Genomic DNA, 23,166 nt, shown 5'->3' with positions numbered 1-23,166 from the left:
AGGGAGAAGCAGGCTTGCTGTGAGGAGCCTGATGCGGGCCTCATTCCCAGCACCCTGGGATCACATCCTGAGCTGAAGGCAGATGCTCAACTACTGAGCCACCCAGGCATCCCTCAGCAAGACTTTTATATTAGTATACAGTTACATTTAGTATTCTTTGTTTTTAAAATTAAACTTAAGGAACATGTCAAGCATATCTCAAGTAGACTCCTATAACAAATCCTCATGTACCTAGTACTTACCTTTAACAATTACCAACTCACAGCCAATCTTGCTTCATACACTCATTTCCCCCCATAATTATGTTGAAATAAATCCCATTGTATCATTTCATCTATAAATATTTCTGTTGTCAAGATGTTTTAAACTTTTTCCTATCTGTGATCATAGCATGTTTTGCTTTCTGAATGTTGTGTATTTGCTTCCCCCCCACACACACACCTCCTATTTTGTCATTCACTTATTTTGGAATTTGTATTTAATTCCTTCTTCTGGCTCCCTAGAAGTTTACTTTGTAATTCTTTTTCTAGCTTCTTTCACCAAATCCTTAGTTCCTTTATTTGAATTCTCATTTATTAATAAACTTTCAAAATCATGACAGTAGTTTAGATAGACTCAAACCACTCATACTTGAACAGAACTGAATCGAATCAGTTTGCTTTCTTTCCAATTATGATTAAATCACTCAAATGTGTAGACTGCAGGAGAGGAGAAGCAATTTTGGATCAGAGGCAACATATGAGGTAGGCAAGCCATGAAAAAAAGGGGGAAGGTTGTATTTGTTTAAAAGCTCTTTAGGGGTGGACAAAAGGGACACTAGGAAGTGAAAAAATAGCGCTGAAAGAGAGCCAAAAATGTAGCAAAGGGAAACTTTACATGCTTGGAAAATTTGCCAATTATACACATACTCCATTTAATGCCACCATGCAGTGCTAATTATAATGCTATTTATCTAAGAAATATTTTCCTAAGTGGTATATACTTATATGTACTAGAGTATATTTTTCCCATGCTCTGAGTGCTAAAATATACTCTCAGCCAATGAGAGTTAGAACAGACAATACTCTACACAATTAGTAAGTGTTGTCAATGTACCACTCTACAAATGTTCCCTGCCAATGAGCACTCTATTGTACTTTCCTGTGTTGAGTGGGTTCTTCACTGTCTATTGTCTAAGCTAGGGCTTCTCTTTCTATAGTTTATTTTGTGTTTGGCCCACGATGACTGCAAGAGGTGTGCAAGAATGTGTTGGACTCATGGCTATGAGTATCACTTTGGATGTTCAAATGGAAGGTTTAAGGCAGGCTGAGGGAACCTTCAAGGAAGTGGAGGAAATCAGCAGACAACTAGGAACTGGTGAAATTCCCCGGATACTGTGAAGGCCATCATACACATTACTGCGGCCTTAGGGTTACTTATATGAACAATTGCTAGAGTAACGGGATGTGTGCAAATTTGAAGAAATTACTCCTAAAAGGCCTATCATGACTTCAAGGGATTTGTAAAGAAGGGGGGCACTGCCAGTGTACTACTGCCTGTGTCCTGCATAGAGGTGCTGTTCCTTAACCTGGCATGAATTATCTTCACTTTATCTTTTTAAGCCATTTTTATCACTATTACTTTTAACAAGCTTTCTCTCATTCTTGCTAATCATGCATGTGACTATGACACAAGAGCTACAAAGACTGAGTTGATAAATACAGTGTTTAGGACTGTAGTCATATAATATTTATAAAGTTGATGTCATAAGTAATTGATGTATGCATGGTCACCAGAAGTAAATAATAAGAGAAATAGAAGGGTCAAAGACCAAATTAAGAGAAGATTAGCTCATTTCACAATTTTGTCTAAGGCCACATCTATTGTCAGCCACAAAATTACTGGATACCACCATAGTTCCTAGGAGGCATACTTTATCCCTGGTGAGTAGTCTGAAAGAGCAGGATCAGACTCTGGAAGGAAGGGGCACATGGGTGGCTCAGTGGTTGAACATCTGTCTTTGGTTCAGGTTATGATCCCAGGGTCCTAGGATTGAGTCCCACATCGGGCTCCCCATGTGGGGAGCCTGTTTTTCCCTCTGCTTATGTCTCTGCCTTAGTTTCAGTGTCTCTCATGGATAAATAAATAAAATCTAAAAAAAAAGACTCTAGAAGGAAGAAGCCAGGAAAATGAATACTTATTGGGTTCTTACTTTGTGCTAGGAACTTATTTATCTCCTTTAATTTGGAAGCCTCAGAAGAACCTTTGCCCAGTACTCCAAGAACCACTAAGAGAATTATTTCCCAACTAAGCAAGAAATTGCTTTAATGATGGCTCTTGGATGACTACAGAGACCTAAACAGTCAAGACTCCCTATTTCTTCAGCATGGATTATGCTAGCCAGTCCTCTAGTCAGCCGAGAAAAGATGGGAAATTCTGGAGTCCAGAAAGATATCTTGGCTTGAAGTGCTATATGGCACTTTATTTTCTGCTATGAAGGTAGTCTCTCCCTAACTCTACCAGAATAAAGACAAAAAATAATCAAGTCTCTTCATCAGGAGAGAGAGAACAAATGACACCAGCTAGAACAAACTAATTGGTGAGAAATTCAATAAATTATAAAAAATATTGATTAATATGCAAACATCCCTGAGGGAAGAAGACTGAGGAAGGTGATAAGTATCTGTTATATTCCGGTATGAATCAACTTAATTGGATAAATGTCCTTATATTTTATGAGATACATGGAGAAAATAAAGGTTTTTACTTCAGGTGAGTAAAGACAAGAAAGTATTGAACCTTTAAAAAGCCAAATGAAGGAAAAGAGTATTAAAATTGCAGAAGGGGATCCCTGGGTGGCGCAGCGGTTTGGCGCCTGCCTTTGGTCCTGGAGACCCGGGATCGAGTCCCACATCGGGCTCCCGGTGCATGGGGCCTGCTTCTCCCTCTGCCTGTGTCTCTGCCTCTCTCTCTCTCTGTAACTATCATAAATAAATAAAAATTAAAAAAAAATTAAAAAAAATGACTGAATATCTAAAAAATAAATAAATAAATAAAATAAAATAAAATAAAATTGCAGAAGATGGAAGAGAAGTGGATCTAGGATATAAGAAGGCAGATTGTAGGGCAAAGAACAAAGGGAAGAGAGAAAAGATGCGGTGTGAAGGAGGGAAACAATCCAGCCAGAATGAAATGGTTCTTCACAAACAGAAACCAGAGTACATGTTCAAGAGACAACACAGGGGCAGCTCCATAACTCAAGAGCTGAGTGTAGATATCTTATGTTTAAAAGAAATTTGGTTTTCCTTTATGATTATCATTTTAGTCAAACTAATTTAGGTACCTCTCACATTTTTCCCCCTTTGGCTTTTTTTTACATCACTTGCCCATGAGAATGCCTTCACCGAAATACTGACATTCACTTTTAAAAACCTATACCAAAACTTTATGTCTTCTGTGAATTTTTACCTGATTATACCAGCTATAACTAGTTTTATTTTAAATTCTAGTTACCTTAAATTTTTATCAATGGTTAAATGTACAAATAGTGCTGCAAGGCTTGTATGACCAAAAAGCAGCAGTACCTAGAGCTCCTGGTACCCTTTCAGCTCTTTTCATTGCTCTCTCTGATATTTATCTCTAATCAACAACACAAGAAACAATAGGTGTTGGCGAGAATGTGCAGAAACAAGAACTCTCTTGCACTCTTGGTGGGAATGCAAACTGGTGCAGCCACTCTGGAAAACAGTATGGAGGTTCCTCAAAAGGTTAAAAAATAGAACTACCCTGCAATCCAGCAATCGCATACTAGGTATTTAACCAAAGAATAAAAAAACACTAATTCAAAGGGATTCGTGCACCCTGATGTTTATAGTGGCATTATCTACAACAGCCAAATTATGGAAATAGCCCTAGTGTCCATCAACTGACAAATGGATAAAGAAGTGGTACATATATACAATGGAATATTACTCAGCCATCAAAAAGAATGAAGTCTTGCCATTTGCAACGACATGGATGGAGCTAGAAAGTATTATACTAAGTGAAATAAATCAGAGAAAGACAAATACCATATGATTTCACTCATATGTGGAATTTAAGAAACAAAAATGAGCAAAGGAGAAAAAGAGAGGCCAACCACTGTTCTTAATTATAGGGAACTAATGGTTACCAGAGAGGAGGTGGGTGGGTGGGGGAATGACGGAAATTAAGGAGCACACTTGTCTTGATAAGCACCAGATGATGTATGAAGCGCTGAATCGCTATAGTATACTTGAAACTAATATTACACTGCATGTTACCTAACTGGAATTTAAATAAAAACTTAAAAAAAGAACAAGAATAATCTTATACTACTTTCTCTTGACTCATCAATTTCAGATATTATCATCAGACATCCTATTATAGATGACTTAACACTCATATCACAAATTTTGGTTAAATCAATAATCCGTTTTTATAATTATTATGACTGTACAAACATTGTTCACTACCAAGGTAAGGAATATACTCTAGTTATATTTCTTGTGTACAGCTGTTTTCTTCTTAAGTTTGGTTTGTTTTAAAATTTGCTTCCTTTATGCCTATCTCAAACTCTTCTCACTCTGTCTCTTAAGTGAATTTTCAGTACACAAACCTATTGGATAATTCATCACTTCTATTTTTTTTTCCCCTGGAGACAGCCTTCCTGGAATCATCTGTCTGCTTCAATCTGGACTGAGTACTCTCTAAGCCTACTGATTGAACTAGTCTTCTGAAGCACCCTTTATTCATCATAACGGGAAGGAGCTTTCTTCATTGTGCTTATAAATGTTGGATCCTTTGTTGCCTGAATCTCATGTCTTTTTCTTAGTTAACAACCATCTAGTGTCGGTGGAGCCCACTTTCCAGCAACTTCCTAAAAATAGGTATATGTCTGAAAATATCTTGGTTGAAAATCATTTTCACTAAGCACTTCAAAGGCATTGTTCCCTGTCTTCTAACTTTCAATGTTGAAATGTTTGATATTATTTTTACACACAGTCCTTTATTTCAAAAATCTCTAAAAGCTGGTCTTAGCCTGTTTGGGCTGTTAGAACAGAATACCATACACTAAGTCACTTATGATAAACAAGAGAAGTTAATTCATCCAAATCCAAATTGCCAGCAGATTCAGCGTCTGGTGAGAATCTGTTTCCTGGTTTATAGACAGCCATCTTCTTGCTGTGTCTTCACATAGCAGAAGGGGCAAGGGAGCTCTCTGGGGTCTCTTTTATAAGGGCACCAATCCCATTTATGAGGCATCTGCTCTCATGACCTAACTACCCCCCAAAGGCCCCACCTCCAAACTCCATTACATTGGGGATTAGGCTCCAACATGTAAATTTGGTGTGTGTGTGGGGTGTCAGTCCAATAACACTTCTAGGGTTTTCTCTCACTGGTGTTTGATAATTCACAATAATGATTCCTCTTGAGAGTAGGTGTTTTCTGTTTGTTTATTAGCAGGCTTTCATTAGGTTATTTTTTTTTTAATTTTTTTTTTTAATTTTATTTATTTATGATAGTCACAGAGAGAGAGAGAGGCAGAGACACAGGCAGAGGGAGAAGCAGGCTCCATGCACCGGGAGCCCGGTGTGGGACTCGATCCCAGGTCTCCAGGATCGCGCCCTGGGCCAAAGGCAGGCGCCAAACCACTGCGCCACCCAGGGATCCTCATTAGGTTATTTTAATCTAGCTACTCACAGGCCTCATGTTAGGGAAAATTTGGTGGAGGGTTGGGTAATTTAGTACTCCATCTATCTAAGAGCACAATTATCACTGTACCATTATAGGAGAAAAATGCTGCCAATTAAAATGTGTCACACCACTGACTTTAACAAACATTTCAATTTCACAGATATTTAAATGAGATATTCAAATATGATATTTCTTTCCTAATTTCTTCCATTTCCCTGTTTTCTCTGGAATTTCTATTAAGTAGATGTTAGAATGCTCCCCTTTTTCTCTATTTTCTAATTTTCTATCTCTTTCTATTACTCTATTTTTTGGGAGATTCCCTAACATTAGTTTCTAAATCTTCTACTAAAATGTAAAACATTCCTATTCCATTTTTAATTCTAAGAATTTCTTTTTCTAATTGAAACAATAGCATCCTACTCTTATTTAGCATATCAACTTTGTCTTTTAACACTCAGATTTAACTTCTGTTTTCCTTTTTACTGCATTGTTCCTTCAAGAGCTTATTCTTTTTTTTAAGATTTTATTTATTTATACATAAACCACATCTTCTTTATCCATTCATCTTTCTATGGACACCGAGGCTCCTGGTTTATGTATACAATGGAATATTACTCAGCCATTAGAAATGACAAATACCCACCATTTGGTTCGAGGTGGATGGAACTAGAGGGTATTATGCTGAGTGAAATAGGTCAATCGGAGAAGGACAAACATTCTATGGTCTCATTCATTTGGGGAATATAAAAAATAGTGAAAGGGAATAAAGGGGAAAGGAGAAAAAATGTGTGGGAAATATCAGAAAGGGAGACAGAACATGAAAGACTCCTAACTCTGGGCAACAAACTAGGGGTGGTGGAAGGGGAGGTGGGTGGGGGGTGGGGGTGACTGGGTGGCGGGCACTGAGGTGGGCACTTGACGGGATGAGCACTGGGTGTTATTCTGTATGTTGACACATTGAACACCAATAAAAAATAAATAAAAAAAGATTTTATTTATTTATTCATGAGAGACATAAAGAGAAAGAGAGGCAGAGACACAAGCAGAGGGAGAAGCAGGCTCCATGCAGGGAGCCCAATGTGGGATTTGATCCCGGGTCCCCAGGATCACGCCCTGGGCTGAAGGCAGGTGCCAAACCGCTGAGCCACCCGGGCTGCCTGAGCTTATTCTTTCATTTGGAAGCCTTTCTCAAAATGTCCAGCAACATTTGGCTTTTCAGTCATACTTAAGAGTGAGACACTAAGAGGTGAACCAGGTGTTCTGGAGCTTGTCAATTTATCCCTTTTTGTAGGTTAATTGGCCAAATAGCCAGCCTTTACATTTAAGATCTCCTAAATCTCTGTTCTGAAGGTCTTTTATTCAGGGACCATTCAATTTCTTCAGGAAAGAAGGCTTGACTTTCCTGCCTGAAAGATATGGTCCTGGTTGGTGTAATGGGTAAGGGAAGGGGACCAAAAAAACATTTAGTAGTAGGCTTTCACTTGATCTGTTTCTAGCCCAGTGCTTCACCCCATTTCCTACTATACCTGGGGTTTCCCAAGTCTGGAGCCATTCTGATTCATTTTTCTCTATAAAATACTTTCGGTCTCTTCCGGGTGTAGGACAGAGGAGAGAGTGGAAGTTGTTTATACTGACATTCAACCAATCTGTTTTCAGCCCTGTGCTATTCCTCCACCTTCCATGGTACCTGGTGACCTCATTCTTGAGCTCTTCTGGGGCTATGAGGACAATAAATAAGGCATGTTTCCTTCTGCTATACCCCTCTAAAAGGTCTTTAACTTCCTCTTGTTATAACTATTTTATTTACTTTTCATATTTATGGTTGTGGTTCAAATTACAGAAGTCTTCTAATTTCAAAGACCACATTTCTGTTTCTTATTCTCCTTGATGTTTCGGGTGATTATTTACCAGAAGAGAACACAAAAACAACTTTATTTTACTATTTAAAGACTGCAAGTTTCCCTCCTATGCTTTTGTGTCTCCAACAACAGAGCAGGGTTTTTGGCACCTAATAGAAATTCATGAAGTACTTGGTTAATGAATGATTTCGCTATAGTCAGAGTTCAGACTTGGCTGCTGTAATAAAAAGACCCTAAAATACAGTGGCTCAAACAAGATAAGTGCCTATTTTCCTCTCATGGAACAGTCCATAGGTAACAGAGTAAATTAGGGTGAAGAGGTATCACAAGATCATTAGGTCAATAATGGACCCAGGTTATTCTCCATCCATCCTACCATCTTGTTGTGGTCAAAACTGGCTATTCATCATACTCCCATTAAAAAGGGGCCAATCAGGGGGATGCCTGGGTGGCTCAGCGGTTGAGTGTCTGCCTTTGGCCCAGGGCGTGATCTGGAGTCCCAGGATTGAGTCCCGTATCGGGCTCCCTGCATGGAGCCTGCTTCTCCCTCTGCCTATGTCTCTGCCTCTCTCTCTCTGGGTCTCTCATGAATAAATAAATCTTTTTTTTTTAAAAAAAAGGGGCCAATCAACCTATAAGAAAGCTTACCAGTTGACAAGCTCCATATATACAATTACCATCTCACACTTTCTATGGGCCAAGAATCTGGGCTAACAAACTTGTGAGCTTGGAAGAAACCTTTTCAGTTGAGGTTCAGATGAAAACCTAGCCCTGGCCAACTCCTTCACTGCAGTCTGTGAAAGACCCTGAACCAAAGGACCTAGTTAAGCTGTGCCCAGATTAATAACTCACAGAAAACGTGAGATAAGAAATGCATGTTGTTTTAAGCTACCAAGTCTGGGGTAATTTGTTATGCGTCAAATAATAACTAATAACTAATCTCAACTTTTGCTATTTAAATTATCAGTAATTGACAAAATGAAAACTGTTATACATTAAGGGCAAATATAATTTAAAAGTATAAGGCTAATATATATTTGACAATCTCTTCGATTTAATACCATTAATGAAATAGTAAATATTAGGCTTTTATTTTATACTCAATCCTAATTCTTATAATCTGGAATGATCTGCTCAACAACTTCACTCACACTGCACCTCTTCCACCTGCCCCCCAGAGAGAGCATGTAAACGCAAGCGCATGAGTAAGCACGGGGGTGGGGGGGGAAGGGGGAGAGTGAGTGGGAGAGCTCCCAGCGTGGAGCTCGATATCACAACCCAGTCTAGCACCTTTTCAACCTGGCTATAAAATACAATTTTCTTCCAGATGTAATGTGACTAATGCCATGAGTACTCTGAAGGAAAGTATGAGCCATATAATGTCACAATGGAAAATGTTTTTGGACTACAGAGAGAATAAAAAATTTGAAGGTTTTCCTTCCAAAGAAATTGCTATGTAAAGAAAAACAGGTAACTGGTGACAAAAAAAATAAATATTAACACTCACTGTTTGTTTTCATATTTGCTTAAATGCTAGTAAATACATACTCTAGATGAATGAAATAGAATGCCTCAAATGGCCTGAGATGTGCAGAACAGAAATCTACACTAAATGTGAAGGTAACCTCAGGCACAGGTCCCATGTGTGGGCCCTTGTGCTAGCCAACAGTTAATTTACGCATTCATTTAATTAACAAGCACTTATTGAACACCTACTGGGTACTGGGTATTCGATAGAAAACAACGAATAAGTCCTACATGGTCAATGCCTCATGCAGCTCACAGTTTAGTCGGGAATAAATAAGTAATGGAATCTAATGTGATATTCCAATTTAGGGTACTCAGAGGCTGCTATGGCAGCACAAAGGAAAAATTGAGGGCTGAAATAAAACTGGTAGTTGTGTCAGGAAGATGCCTCAGTTGAAGTGATATCAAACTTAGACCAGAGGGATGATTGGGAGTTAAGTGGAAGGGGTGCTAAGGGAAAAGAATTCTGAGAGAGGAACTATCACCTATGAAGGCCCAGGAGCAAAAGAAAGCCTGATACACTGGAGTGACTGCACTTTCAGGAGAGGGTAGAGGAGCATGACTGAGGATGATCCAGAGAAGTATACAAAGATCTTATTATACAGAGCCTGATAGGTCACATTGCAGTGTTTGGATTTCATTTGAAGGAAGCACAAAACTACTAAAGGATTTTAAGAAGAGTATGATGATCTCACTCTTCCATAACTGACAAAATGTTCCTGACAATTTGATTTCCGAAAACTTTCCCAAGATGTTAAAAAGAATATAGAAACATTTAACATTTTTAACAAGATTTTATTTGAGAGAGAGAGAGATAAAGAGCACATGAACAGGGGGAGGGACAGAGGGAGAGGGAGAAGCAGACTCCTCGCTGAACAGGGAGCCCAATGTGGGGCTTGATCCAAGGACCCGGGGATTATGACCTGAGTCGAAAGCAGAGGCTTAACTGACTGAGCCACCCAGGGGCCCCAACATTTAACGTTTTATATACTAGCAATAACCAGATGGAAAAGAGCAGAAAAGAAATCCCACTGCAATATAACAAAAACTATAAAATATCTGTGAATTATCTTAATAAATTAATGTATAAAACTATATGTAAGAAACCGTAAACTTGGGCAGCCCGGGTGGCTCAGCAGTTTAGCGCCGCCTTCAGCCCGGGATGTGATCCTGGAGGCCCGGGATCGAGTCCCATGTCGGGCTCCCCACAGGGAGCCTGCTTCTCCCTCTGCCTGTGTCTCTGCAACCCCCCGCTCCCCGCTCTGTCTCTCATGAATAAATAGATAAAATCTTAAAAAAAAAAGAAACCGTAAACTTTTGATAAAGGATATAAAAGAATATCAGAATAAATATTTTTGAGATGTGAAGACTCAATATTATTAAAATAATTTTCTTCATGTTAATTAGCAAATTTAATGGAATTTTTATAAAAATCCTGTAACTTTTTTAGGAGTACTTGATAAGTTGATTGTAAAGTTCATTTGGATAATGTGTAAGACCACAATTTTGAAAAGTAAAATGGTGGGAGGGTTTGCCTTGCCACACATAGAAAATATATAATAAAAGTATAGTAATTGAAAATATATGTGAGGTGAAGACTTTCAGGGATGCTTGGATTGAATTGTGTCTTCCAAAGGGGTATGTTCAATTTCTAATTCCAGTACCTGTGGATGTGTTTTTTGAACACAGGGTCTTTGTAGATTCAATAATGTTAAGATGAGGTCATACTGGAGTAAGGTGGGCCCTAATCCAATGACTGGTATCCTTACGTGAAGAAGGAAATTTGTGGACATGGAGATATATAGAGAAAATGCCATGTTGACAATGGAGGTAAAGACTGGAATAACGTGGTAAAGGAACACCAAGGACTGCTGGCAGCCACTATAAGCTGGAAGAAGCAAGGAAAGATCATCTCCCAGAGTCTTCAAAGTGCATGGTTCTGTTGACACATAGATTTTGGTGTCTTCCTGACTGTGAGAGAATAAATTTCTGTTATTTTAAGCCACCCAGCTTATGGTACTTTGTTAGGGCAGCCCCCTAGGAAACTGAAAGAAGGAATATATATATCAATTCTATATATGATAAAAGAGATTTCAAATAAGTTGAATAGGTTTTATTTGTTCAGTTAGTAGAGATTAGGACAACAGGCTATTTGGAAAGAAAAGTCAGATTTCTATGTCATAATGGGTATTACAATTCCAAGTAGACCACAGACCTAAATGTAAATCACAAAAGTATAGAGGTGGTTGATGAAAATATAAGAGGATATTTTATAACCAAAACACAAAACCTAGAAGCCAGATCTGACCATTTAAAAATGAAAACTTAAAAAAAATGAAAACTTCTGTATACCTACAGTGAAAGACAACATAACAAATGTTAAAAAAATAAGGAGAATATATTTGTAAGATACATTAGCGATGTGGAGTTAATACCCTGAATATATATGATCACATAGACCATAAGGAGATAAGCAACCAAAAACACAAAGGCCAGTAATACATGGGTACTCAACCTTATTAATAATCAAATGAGACGTAAACTGAAATGAAAAAGTATTATTTATTTAGAGTAGCTCAAATGAAAAATAATTTCTAATAATATCTAGTGTTGAATACGGTATGGTTGAACAGGTACTCTCATGTAGTGATATTTTTGTAACTTTTTTGGTTTGGACAGCAATTTGGCAATGTCTATTGAGATTTTTTAATTTTTTAAAAAATTTATTTATTTAAGTAATCTCTACACCCAGTGTGGAGCTTGAACTCATGATCTCAAGACTAAGAGTTGTATGCCTTCCGACTAAACCAGCCAGGAGCTCCTATGCCTATTGAGATTTAAATATTCATACCTTTTGTTCTAGCATCCTTCTCTAAGACTATATCCTACTGAAACACAAGTTCACAAAAATAAATAGGGGAAAATTCCATTAAGTATAGGACATGCATAAAATAGAGTATCATGCATCAGGGGTGCTTGGGTGGCTCAGTCGGTTAAGTGTCCAATTCTTGGTTTCGCCTCAAGTCATGACCTCAGGGTCATGAGATTGAGCCCCATGTCAGGCTCTGTGCTCAGAGTAGAGTTTGCTTATCCCTCTCCCTCTGCTCTCTCTCTCTCTCTCTCTGGACTAAATAAATAAAATCTCAAAAAAATAGAATATCATGCAACAATTTAAAAAAGCAGATCTACATGTACTGTCATATAAAGATGTTCAAGACTTATTAAGTGAAAAGAACAAGTTTGAGAATATATATATTATAAATATCAGTAATAACTGTCTTGTGTACGGAATAAAAAGAAGATACTAACTGTGCTGCAAACAATGGATATCTTAAAGGTAGGAACATTTTTAAATTCATTCTTAATGAGTGTCTATTATGTGCCAGTCACTGGCCTAGGTGCTGGAGTCTTGAAGTGAATAAAAAAACAAGATGAGGAAATGGTGAATGTTCATCTTCTATGTTAAATGCTTCTATAAAGTATTATCCTTATATTTTTGTCTTTAATAAATCTATGGTTTGATTTTTTAAAAAAAATAAGTTTTAAGGTACTAATGAAAAACTTCCAACAATATAAAGCAATTTGTTTTGTCATTCTCTTAAATAAATCAGTCTTACCAATCAGTTTTTAAAAATGGCACTGGCATGTTCAAGACTGTATTTTGGTAAAATTAATGTGAAAGCATCATCAAGTTTCTAATACTATAAGATCATTACTTTGCTCAGTTTAAAAATAAGAATCCTTCAATTTTATGGCATTTGATTTATCTATATCCCTTATTATATAATATTTTACTTACAGTTTGTGGATTAATCTCCTCCTCTCCCATAGGTTCATCCATAATTTGCTGTCCATTCTGTGAAAAGCACAAGTTGAAAGTTACCAACACGGAACTCACATCAGTTAAAGTTAAATGAAGGCAGACAAAACAAAATCATATAGGAATATTATCACCCCTACAGGGTTCTAATGAAGTACCAAATCACCATATAAGTATGTAGTTGCCAAAATGCAACAGGTTGTGCTTTAAAAGTTAACTATAAAAACATTTTTCATGGAAATAATATAATAAATGATGATTACCTTTCCAGGTGAGCCCTTGAGATTATTTTAAGTTAAATGCATTACAAATGGTGTCATTTAAACCTCACCAAACATCATTTACAATACTTTCTTTGGCAAAACCATTCTATATTCCAACTCCATTGATTAATTAATCAGGTCAACTGATTATTTCAGGGGAAAAGTAAGCTAGATCTCCATATTAAAATTGATTCCAGATGCATTAAACATTTAAATGTCAAAAATAAAATTATACAGGTATTAGAAGAAAATACAAGTAAATAATACTTATGGGGTAAGGAGGGTAGAAATCATAAAGGAAAAAATGACATTTGAATTGATAAAAGTTTAAAATGTCATCTGCCAGACACAAAAAAGATTAAAGACAAATTGATTACAAAAAAGCAACATATGACAAAGGGTTGGCATCCTGAATACATAAATAACTTTGTTTTACAAACCTGTAAGAAAAAATGATGAACCTCAACAGAAATGAGCAATAAGGGAAAAAAGAGTTCAGCCTTAGTACTAATCAAATAAACGCATTTAACCAAAAGATACCTTTGCCTTTCAAACTGGTAATGTTTACAGAAAAAATAACACCCAGCACTAATACGAGTATGAGGAAAAGAGCACTTAGAGTATATTGCTGGAGAAAGTATAAATCAGTACAACCTTCCAGGAAGGTAATCTAAGTCTGTATTAAAACAAGTGTGCAAAGATGTACATACAAGAATGCTCACCATAACTTTTTCCAAAAAGAACTCCAAATTGGAAACCTAAATTCTTAACAATAGAGAACTAGTTAAATATATGATGGTACATCCATATAATGGAATACTATACAGTCATTAAAATGATAATAAAGATGTAAATTTATTGACATGGAAAGACAGTCACATGTAATAAGTGAAAAAGCAGTTTACAAAAAAATATGGATTGTAATGATCCCATTTTAAATAAATATATACATGTTTCAATGTATATATTTGTATGGGAAAAACTCTGGAAGGATATACACCAAAATGTTAACAGTGGCTATTTTGGGGTGGAAGAATTTTAGACAATTTAAAATGTTTGTTTTTGCATACTTGAATTTTCTAATGTGTCTACAATGAATATGTATTATTTGTGTAATTAATAACAAAACAAAACAAAACCAGAAGTCAGGAACACAGGGGCTTCTCTAGTTACTTCAATGGAAAAAGGAGTAAATGCCCTTGACCACTTGTCAATTCAACAAATGTAGAAGGATTTAAGCTAGCCATCTTTGGAGCATTATCAACTGGGAAATAGAAGGCAGCCCACCCATTACCCTACATCCCACATGAGGCAGATGCTCTGAATTTGAACGCTCTCTACCCTCCAAATCCCTATTTATCCATCCATTAATCCTCCCATTTCATTTCATTCATGCTATGTTCTAGGTGTGAAGCTGTGGATGAATGGATAATAATACATGGTCCCCAACCTAGAGATCTATCCTAGAGGATCTCATGGGTCTACTGACTCATAAAAAGAGTACGCTTCATTTTCAAACATTCATAGAGTATGTTCCTAGGTTAGGGAATGCCTATACAATTTTATAAAGCACAGAAATGGTGCTAAAACGTAGAAAAAGGGAGGCCGGTATAAACAACCTTTATCATCCTAAGACACTTTCAGAGGCTATAGTATTGTCCACTTCTATGGTAAGTACTCAACTCCAGGAGACATCTTTCTCCCAAAAGCCACAATCATTTATTCAACTGAATACTGATCATTTTTATCCAAACATCACAGACAAACCTTAAACTAGCTCTTAAGAACACTGGTTTGGGAGCCAGACACCTAGACTCAAATTTCTGCTCTTACACTAATTATGAAGCCTTAGACAAGTTACTTAAACTAAGTTGTAGTTTCTTCATATGAAAAGTAGAGATTAAAATGTCTCATCTTCAGAAAGTCATTGTAAAGACTAAGATAAATGATATAAAACTCTAAGCACAGTGCCTGGCACTTAATAAACACTCAATGGTAGCCATTTTAACTATATCCAAAATTCAGTCACCCCCTTTATGGCTCACCAATTTGCTACTTCTCCTACATTTGCTATTTTAGGGAATGGTACCATCGTTTATTTAGTAGTGCAAACTAGATTTTCTCATTAATTGTATGCAGAGTTCTCTTTCTATAACACAGATCTGCTGAATAGCTCCCCATTACTTGACTTTTAGAACCCTTGATCTGACTGAGCTACAATTACATTTTCCATGGGAATAAAATTTGAGAACCATCTGCTCCTTGCAATTTTCAGTGTATACAAAGTAAGAATCCCTTACTTATAACTTACTTTTAAGGCTAACTGGTATAGTAGAAATAGCACTAAACATGGAATAGTGTCCTGGGAGCTTTATTATTCTGGGCAATTCAGACTGTCTCAGCCTATTATCTTATTTGTTCAAAATGGGGATATTTGCCTGTCTACTCAAAGGGTTAGTGTTAGACTCAAAAGTGAGATAGTAAGTAAAGGATCTTGAAAGGCTTTTGTTCCAAATAAACATCATATGCTTCAATTCTTTCTTTCCCATTCTCACCTAGATTTGAACACTATCAGGACAAGAATGTACTATCTCTCCAGGCAACCTAGATAAAATTCTTCATTATATAGTAATTTTCTTCAGCTACAAATACCCTTTAATAGAATTGCTAATATATGATGATTAACTTGCCTGTACTCTGCAAAATCGCAGGAAGTAAATCTACACTTATGACCGTAAACCATCCTGAGTCTGTTCTTTACTAGACAAGCCAAGTTCCTTCAAACATTCCTTTCAGATAGATGAGACCATCTTCTTTTCTAAGCATGCACCAAATTCATCTTAAAGAGTAGTATACAGAACTGCTTTCAATTAACATTCCAACCTTGATACGACATATGCAGAGTAAAGAGCCTATCACCTCCCTTGTATATTAATGCAGTTCACGTATGCATTATTCTTGAAATGCCCAAAACACATTGCTGAGTCATACTAAGTTTTCTGTTGATTAAATACTTGCCTTCTCTATAGTGCAACTAAGCCCTGTATACCTGTTGATATACTTAGTCTCACGAATAAAGCCTTATTTTAAGTTTTTGATTCATCTTTTTCTAGTTCTGATCCTCTATAGGATTGCTACAGCTTCTATAAAATGGATTTTGAATCTGCTAATAAACCTCTTCCTTATATTCATCTTCATGTAATCCATAAATTTTACAATATATTTTTCTAAACTCCTCACCCAGCCAGTTAACAGTAATATACAAACAAGGCAATCTAAAAAAAAATGAAGTGAAACATGATCTAAAGGTAGTTTATGCTCTACTTTTTGCCAAAATATCTACTTCCTTTCTAAGTTTAGCAAAGATTGAAAATTTTGAACAATTTAAGGAAAATATAAAAGCCAATGTTATTCTACATATTGAAGCTTTACAAAAATCTACTTTAAAAAGCATTTTTACTTCAACAAACCTTTTGATCATTTCATAAAAACAAGGATTCAAGTATTATCTATTAGAAATGAGCATAATTATTCATGCAACTAATAAGTTTCCTTTATGAAAAATGACCCTTGGCTTCACTAGGAATTACGATACATGGGCCATCAGTCTGACTCGATATCACAATTTCTATAGTTCCAAAAGTTCAAGGAATAGTACCTATTGAATAAGAAAACTTATTTAATTTTAAGAAGCAGAAAAAATGTCGTCTGCATCTCACTAGTACCAGGTTTAAACCCCAGCTCTGTCACTTACTGCTATAGTTACCTGACCTTGGGTGAGTTGCTCAACATTTTGAGTCTTAGTTTCTTCATCTATAAGATGCACATAATATCTACCTCACAGGGATGTTGTACTCAAATGGATCCACCAAGGGACAGTAGATACTCAGTAAATGCTACTTCCTGTCCCCTCTCTTTTGCCTGAATTGTGTAATATATACATTTCTACAGTTAACTTCTAAAGATAAAATGCAATGAAGTAGTACAGGGGAGTGCTGAGATACTTATTTCACCACTTAATACAGCCAATTTCCCACCACGCAGGGTGAAAGAGATCATTCATACGTGTCAATGTGGCCAAAGAATGAGTACAGACAAAAAAGAATAGTTTAAAAGTGAGGCAAATGTATTTATCCTCTCTCATCCCACCATTATGCCTTCTGGCCAAAAAACTGCAGAGCTTGGCAGATTGTACATATGCAAATATTATGTGAAATACTGGAAAAGGTTAGGAAATGCTAATCATGCTTTACTCTGTTAGTCTGAAATGTGTAAAAGTCAAAAATTAAAATAACATACAATATGGGTCTCATCAGAACAAATCAGACAAAGGAGACTGTTAGCTTGCATTTCAGCAAGAATTGTTTTCAAAATAACTTCTAAGGTTGTGGTATGAAATTATCACTTAAGATCATCTTTCTGGTTTAAAAAGGATGAACAATCCAAACCAGTAATTCTTAACCAAGGTTTCAGGACTTCTAGAGTATTCCCAAGTATTTTAAGGAAAATTCTGAAATGTTAAAAATAAGAATATTTTACTAAATAAAAATTTTGTTTTAAGTAACTTTATTAAACAGATTGTTTTGTTGTAATAGTATGTTACAACAATGCACAGTTTCAGGTTACTGTTGGATGCCTTTAAAGAAAATATAAAATACATTAAAAAATGCTTTGAGTCCAACAGGAGATCATCATACACAGGTATACTAGAACTAAAAAAATCATCTGTGACTGACGATGGTACCTTGAGATTACTAGGAATTATCATCTGACATCCTCCTATGTAGAAACGAAATATACATATGAACATCGGGAGAAAAGAATTCCTCACAGAGAATAAGAGCCTGAAATAATAGGAAGGGAGGAGGAAAAGAAAGGGTCCAGAACCCTGGTGTACTAATTTGAAGACCGGGTTGTAGGAATGAGCAAGGACTGTATATATTTTTTTAACCACCCTCAAGTTCCCACAAGTATATTTGCCTTCCAAACTCCCTGACATCCGCAGTTGTTCTCCTGCCCAAAGCATATACAATAGGAGTCCATGAAGGTGTTGAGGATGAGGCATGAGAAACCTCTCTTGAATTTCAGTTCAGATACCATCAAATTGTTCAGAATCCAAAGAATCTTCTATGCAATCACAATGAAACAATAAGAAACAAGCATTTTATATTCTTAATAAGGAATGTATATAATCCTTACCAATATGACAGGATTAAGAATCAGCTCCTCATTTATCCTAAGGAAATATCAGAGATGTGCATAAAGACTTATGTACAGTGATATTCATCATACTCATTATACTGAAAAATAGAAAACAATCTAAATGACCAACAGGGGACTGGTTAAATAAATCATAACACATCTATTCATATGTAGGAATACTATGCAATGGTTAAAATAAGGGCCTCAAAAAATTAATGATGCAAAAATACGCTTGTAATATATTAAATCATAAAGGATACAAAACTATATAGCATGACCCCAATTTTATGCCCCCCCCCAACATGTGTGTATGTAACTGGCAAAACATAAAATGTTATCAGTAGTTACCTGGGTCATAGGAATTTCTTCTTGTACTGTATTTTCAAAATTATATGCATTTATTATCTATTATTTTTATAATGAGAAAAAGTGCAATTAATATAATCAGAAAAATCCATTATTTCTAGTTAAGGTGCCCTTATGGGTTGCTTTGCTATTCCTTGAGCAACTAAAGGTCTGCTAATACTCAAGACTGCTGTATTTTCTAGACTAGGGTAGAAATGACCTCTGGTTATATCTACATTTTTAAGTTTTAGAGGACCCTTTCAGAAGCTTTTTGTTTTCAGTTTGGTCCTGTGGTTTGTGGCCTCAGAAAATAGATCCATTTTAGGCCTGAATCCACCTTATGTTTTTTGGAGTGTACCCCTTAGGGGAATTCTGCTTATGAAACAGGAGTATGTTGAGGTAAGAATAAAGAAATGAAAACACAGTAGCAAAATTAAATCTGCATTGTGAATAGCAAATATTAGAATCGACACTGCAGGAAACAGAATCCATGCCACAGAGGACAAACTTGAATAAATGAAAAAAAAAGAAAGAAAAGATTAAAAAACTATGGAGGACAGACATAGAAATAATCTATGAATAACAGATGTTCCTAAAGAAAAAAACAGAGCATTTTAATCAATCAAAAGTATAAGAAAACTTTCCAGTTCTGAAAAAAAAATACCTGAGACTGGAGACTGAGAAGGTTCAACAGAGATCATCAACACCAAGACATGTCCTGGCAAATGTTTTTAAATTTCAAGGATAAAGATATAATCCTACAAGCATACAAGCAGAAAAAAATAGGTTATTTTCAAAGGAACTGAAATCAGAATGACCTCAGATTTTTCCTCTGCAACAATAAAATGCCAGAAGACAATGAAGTAATGACTTACAGAAAGTTGAAAGGGAAAAGTTATGATCTAAGAATTGTATACCTTGTCCTAGTTTTTCATGTACAAAGGTCACAGGAAATTATTCTTAGATCAGCAAAGTCTTATAAAATTTCACCATCCTGGTAGTATCTTTTTTCATAAATTGTTCAAAGATACGTCCTAGACCATTAAAAGAGAATCAAAATAAGAACTTAAGACTACTGAGGTAGGGAAGAACTAGTGAAGTATACTGACACCAACTTAATATTTAGAAACAAATGAATAAAATAACCCCACTAATGGAGAAAGGGTCTATAAGGAAGAGTAAATAATTGATATAAGTATATAAACAATATAAAACTTAGTTAAAGGTAAGATTTGTAATCTCAGGCTAAATTAATGTAGATTCAAATAAAAGAGGTAGTGGAAGAAGGGAGAAAAAGATTCTCAATTCTCTCTTTTCCTAAAAGGATTACTGAAAACCACTAGTTTTAGTAGTTAGCTAATAAATATAAATTTTGGAATGTTTTGAGAAACCATATGATAACCAACAATTTATTTATTGCAGTCCAAATCACTAGAAGATAATAACTGGCAAAGACTGTAATAACTACTTTATGAAAGCATCACATTCAACCCTAAGAACATGAGGTAGGTATAATCACCCCTATTTTACAGATGAGGAAACCAAGGCTCAGCAAAGTTAATTAGTGAATGGCAAGAGCAAGACTCAAATCCAAGTCTTTCCAACTCTATAATTCTTTTTTCAATATTTCATAACCTCCTCAAACAAAAATAATCCATATGTCAGAAGGAAAAGAACCACAAGAAAAAAAACTTAAGATGACAGAAATCATTTCAAAAGAAATAATGTAAGAAATGTAAAGTTTAAAGTATCTAATTAAAAGAAAGTATCTTACTGGAACTTAATGCTATTACAGAATTATTGACATTTTTATGAGTGATCATGTTACAATGGTTATGTGTTTTTAAAAGTCTTTACCTTTTAAGAAATATAAATGAAATATTTACATCTGAATTGATGTATCTAGGATTAGCTTCAAAATAATCCACTGGAGCCAGGGAGGGGAAGAGAGAATGTGTGTGTGGGCATGAGTAAAGTACAGATAAACAAGACTGGCCATAAATTGACAATCTCTCCGGGGTTAAAGGAATATGGTGGCTCATTATACAATTCTCTCTTATCTGGTGTGTTTGAAATACTTAATAATAAAAATTTTAAGAGTCACTGGTTATATTTTTTAAAAGGTTAAAAAGCCCACACAATTATTTACTGCTTTAAAGAGACAAACAAAACAAGTAAGACTAGAAGAACATAAAGAGTTTGTAATATTGAGGCCAAAAATAAAATGTGAGGCAAAAACCTATAACCAATTAGAAAGGTCATCTGATTTGAACTAAAAATGTAATTAGTTCTTAATACATATAGTGATAATAATTGCTATCATTTACTGAGCAATTAGCACACACCAGGCAAGTGATAAGTACTATCGGATCACCTCTGATGCTTCTAACAACTCTTCAAGGCATTATCACTAATTTACAAATGGGAAATTAAACTACGTTGGGTAGGTCAATCTTTTTAAGTACTATATCCTTAGCCCCTAGCAAAATGCCTGGCACAAGTAGGTGCTCAATAATTATTTAGTAGGTGCTCAAATAAAAAAAAGTCTAACATCAGCCTAAGGCTAATAAGCAGGGCCTAAATTCAAACCCAAATCTGAATCTAAAACCCCTACTCAATAATGATATTTCTTAGAGTAAAAATGTTTTTCCTTCTGTGTATGTTTTACTATTTTTCAGATCTATAATTAGCATGTTATTTTTTCAAACAAGTCATTAAAAGTAATAAATGCAAAATAGTATTGAACATTTAATCACAAACAAACCACAAAACACAAAAGATATTTTGGAGACTATAACATTAAATGAACAAACACAAAACAGGAGGGGAAGCTTTAGCATTCTAGTATCAGCTAGCATAATGAACAAAATAAGGACAAAGCATTTGAAGTAATTTACATTAGATAGAGTAGATACTGAATTTTAGAATGTAAAAAGAATATAGGTTCATTTCAAGTATCTATGAAAAATTATAAAGAGTATGTCTAGACCATAAAGTAAATACAAAATTCTTCAAAGTAGGAATTGTACAGATCATATTTTCTGATTATGATAAAGAAAGTGAAGAAATAAACCCAAGGCACTCATTCAGAAATTAACATTCTTGTAAATAACTACTGGCTCAAGGAAATAACCACAGCCATCGCTTATGCAATGCTTATTTTGTTCAAAATACGATGTTAGCCTTGTTACATTTTTTTCTCTCAATTCATTCCAATTAATCATTAATAAACCATGAGATGGGTTATTTTGTACAGCAGAGAAGAAAAAATTGTTAATAACTTGTTCAAGATCACAGAACTCTTAGGTTTGCAGATAACTGAACCCAAGTCTGAATCCAAAGCTCATACTCCTAAAACAGAAATGCTGTTAGAATTCACGTATAGACATCTACCTTTGCTCATTTTTCTCTATAAAATAAAATTTTGTAATCAAAGGTAGAGAAAACTAGAGTTCCTCCATAACACAACATGTTCTGAAAGTGTCCATTTATTAAATACACTATTCTAAGAAGGTAATGGTTCATTTTTCTAACATATTGTTATTCAGACATGATACTTCAAATAGCATAATCTCCTAAAAAACAATCCCTTTGAATATATTCACGCTCTCAAGAGGGCATGTAAAGAAGGAAGAAACTATAAAATTAGATAAACAAAGTAGTGAATATAAGGTAAATATGATTTGCCAGTAAACTTATTTCTAAAAAGCAGTGTGACTGTGGAAAAGTCACTATTTTCTGATACTTATCTGCAATCCAAAAGAGTTAGATGGAACCTTGGCCAGCATGGATTTGAAAATTTGCCACAGGTCTGTGGGCAAGTCCTTAAGCCTCTCTTGAGTTGTGGTTTCTTTATGCATAAAATATGTGGTTATCTAAGAGCTCTTGCAGCTTGAGAATGTTATAATCTTGTGACTTTAAGCCTTAAACTTAAAGGATTAAAGTTATTTAAGATTTTCTAGAGTTTTCACACCTGAGGAAATTATTGATTCTGTATTTAAAGCTGTTTTTATGTTCTTTTTTTCCTTTTTTAAAGGAGAGTTTGTATGTGTGCACCTGTGAGCAGGGGAAGGGCAGAGAGGGAGAGAATCTTAAGCAGGCTCCACGCCCCAGAGCAGAGCCCAATGATTCGGGGCTCCATCTCACAACCCTGAGATCATGACCTGAGTAGAAATCAAGAGTCGACATTTAACTGACTGAGCCACCCAGGTGCACCTTTATGTTATTTCTGAGTCTAATTCCTTCTTTCCTGTCTGCATCCAAAATACACTTTTAGCCATCCTTCAGCAGTGCCTTTGTACCCAAATATAAACAAGGATAATGTCAAAGAATGATTGTGTAACTGTTGTCACCTGAAAGAGAAGTACTAAGAAAAAGAAAAAAAGACATTGTTTTTCTGTGCAGAGTAAGGAACCTAAAGCAATTTTATAATTTTCACAATCCAATTTTACTATTC

At 35.5% G+C, this 23,166-nt stretch overlaps 1 protein-coding gene across 10 annotated transcripts in view; it reads right to left on the bottom strand.

The window, feature by feature from the left end:
- Positions 1-23,166, bottom strand: part of RPS6KA3 (ribosomal protein S6 kinase A3) — a 114,403-nt gene that overhangs the window by 70,477 nt on the left and 20,760 nt on the right. For 4 of the 10 annotated variants that reach the window (XM_077888779.1, XM_077888771.1, XM_077888768.1 and 1 more), the window contains one exon: positions 12,880-12,936. In XM_077888779.1, coding sequence (XP_077744905.1) covers positions 12,880-12,921 — 42 coding nt within the window. In that variant the 5' untranslated portion in view covers positions 12,922-12,936. Of the gene's footprint in view, positions 1-12,879; positions 12,937-18,362; positions 18,464-19,374; positions 19,469-19,627; positions 19,743-23,166 lie in introns of those variants that run through there. The other 6 variants (XM_077888772.1, XM_077888774.1, XM_077888777.1 and 3 more) reach the window with 5 other exon arrangements.

The sequence above is a fragment of the Canis aureus genome, chromosome X (genome assembly GCF_053574225.1).
Source record: "Canis aureus isolate CA01 chromosome X, VMU_Caureus_v.1.0, whole genome shotgun sequence".
NCBI lineage: Eukaryota > Metazoa > Chordata > Mammalia > Carnivora > Canidae > Canis > Canis aureus.
Note: the sequence above shows the minus strand (reverse complement) of the source record. Positions and strands in the feature narration are given on the sequence as shown.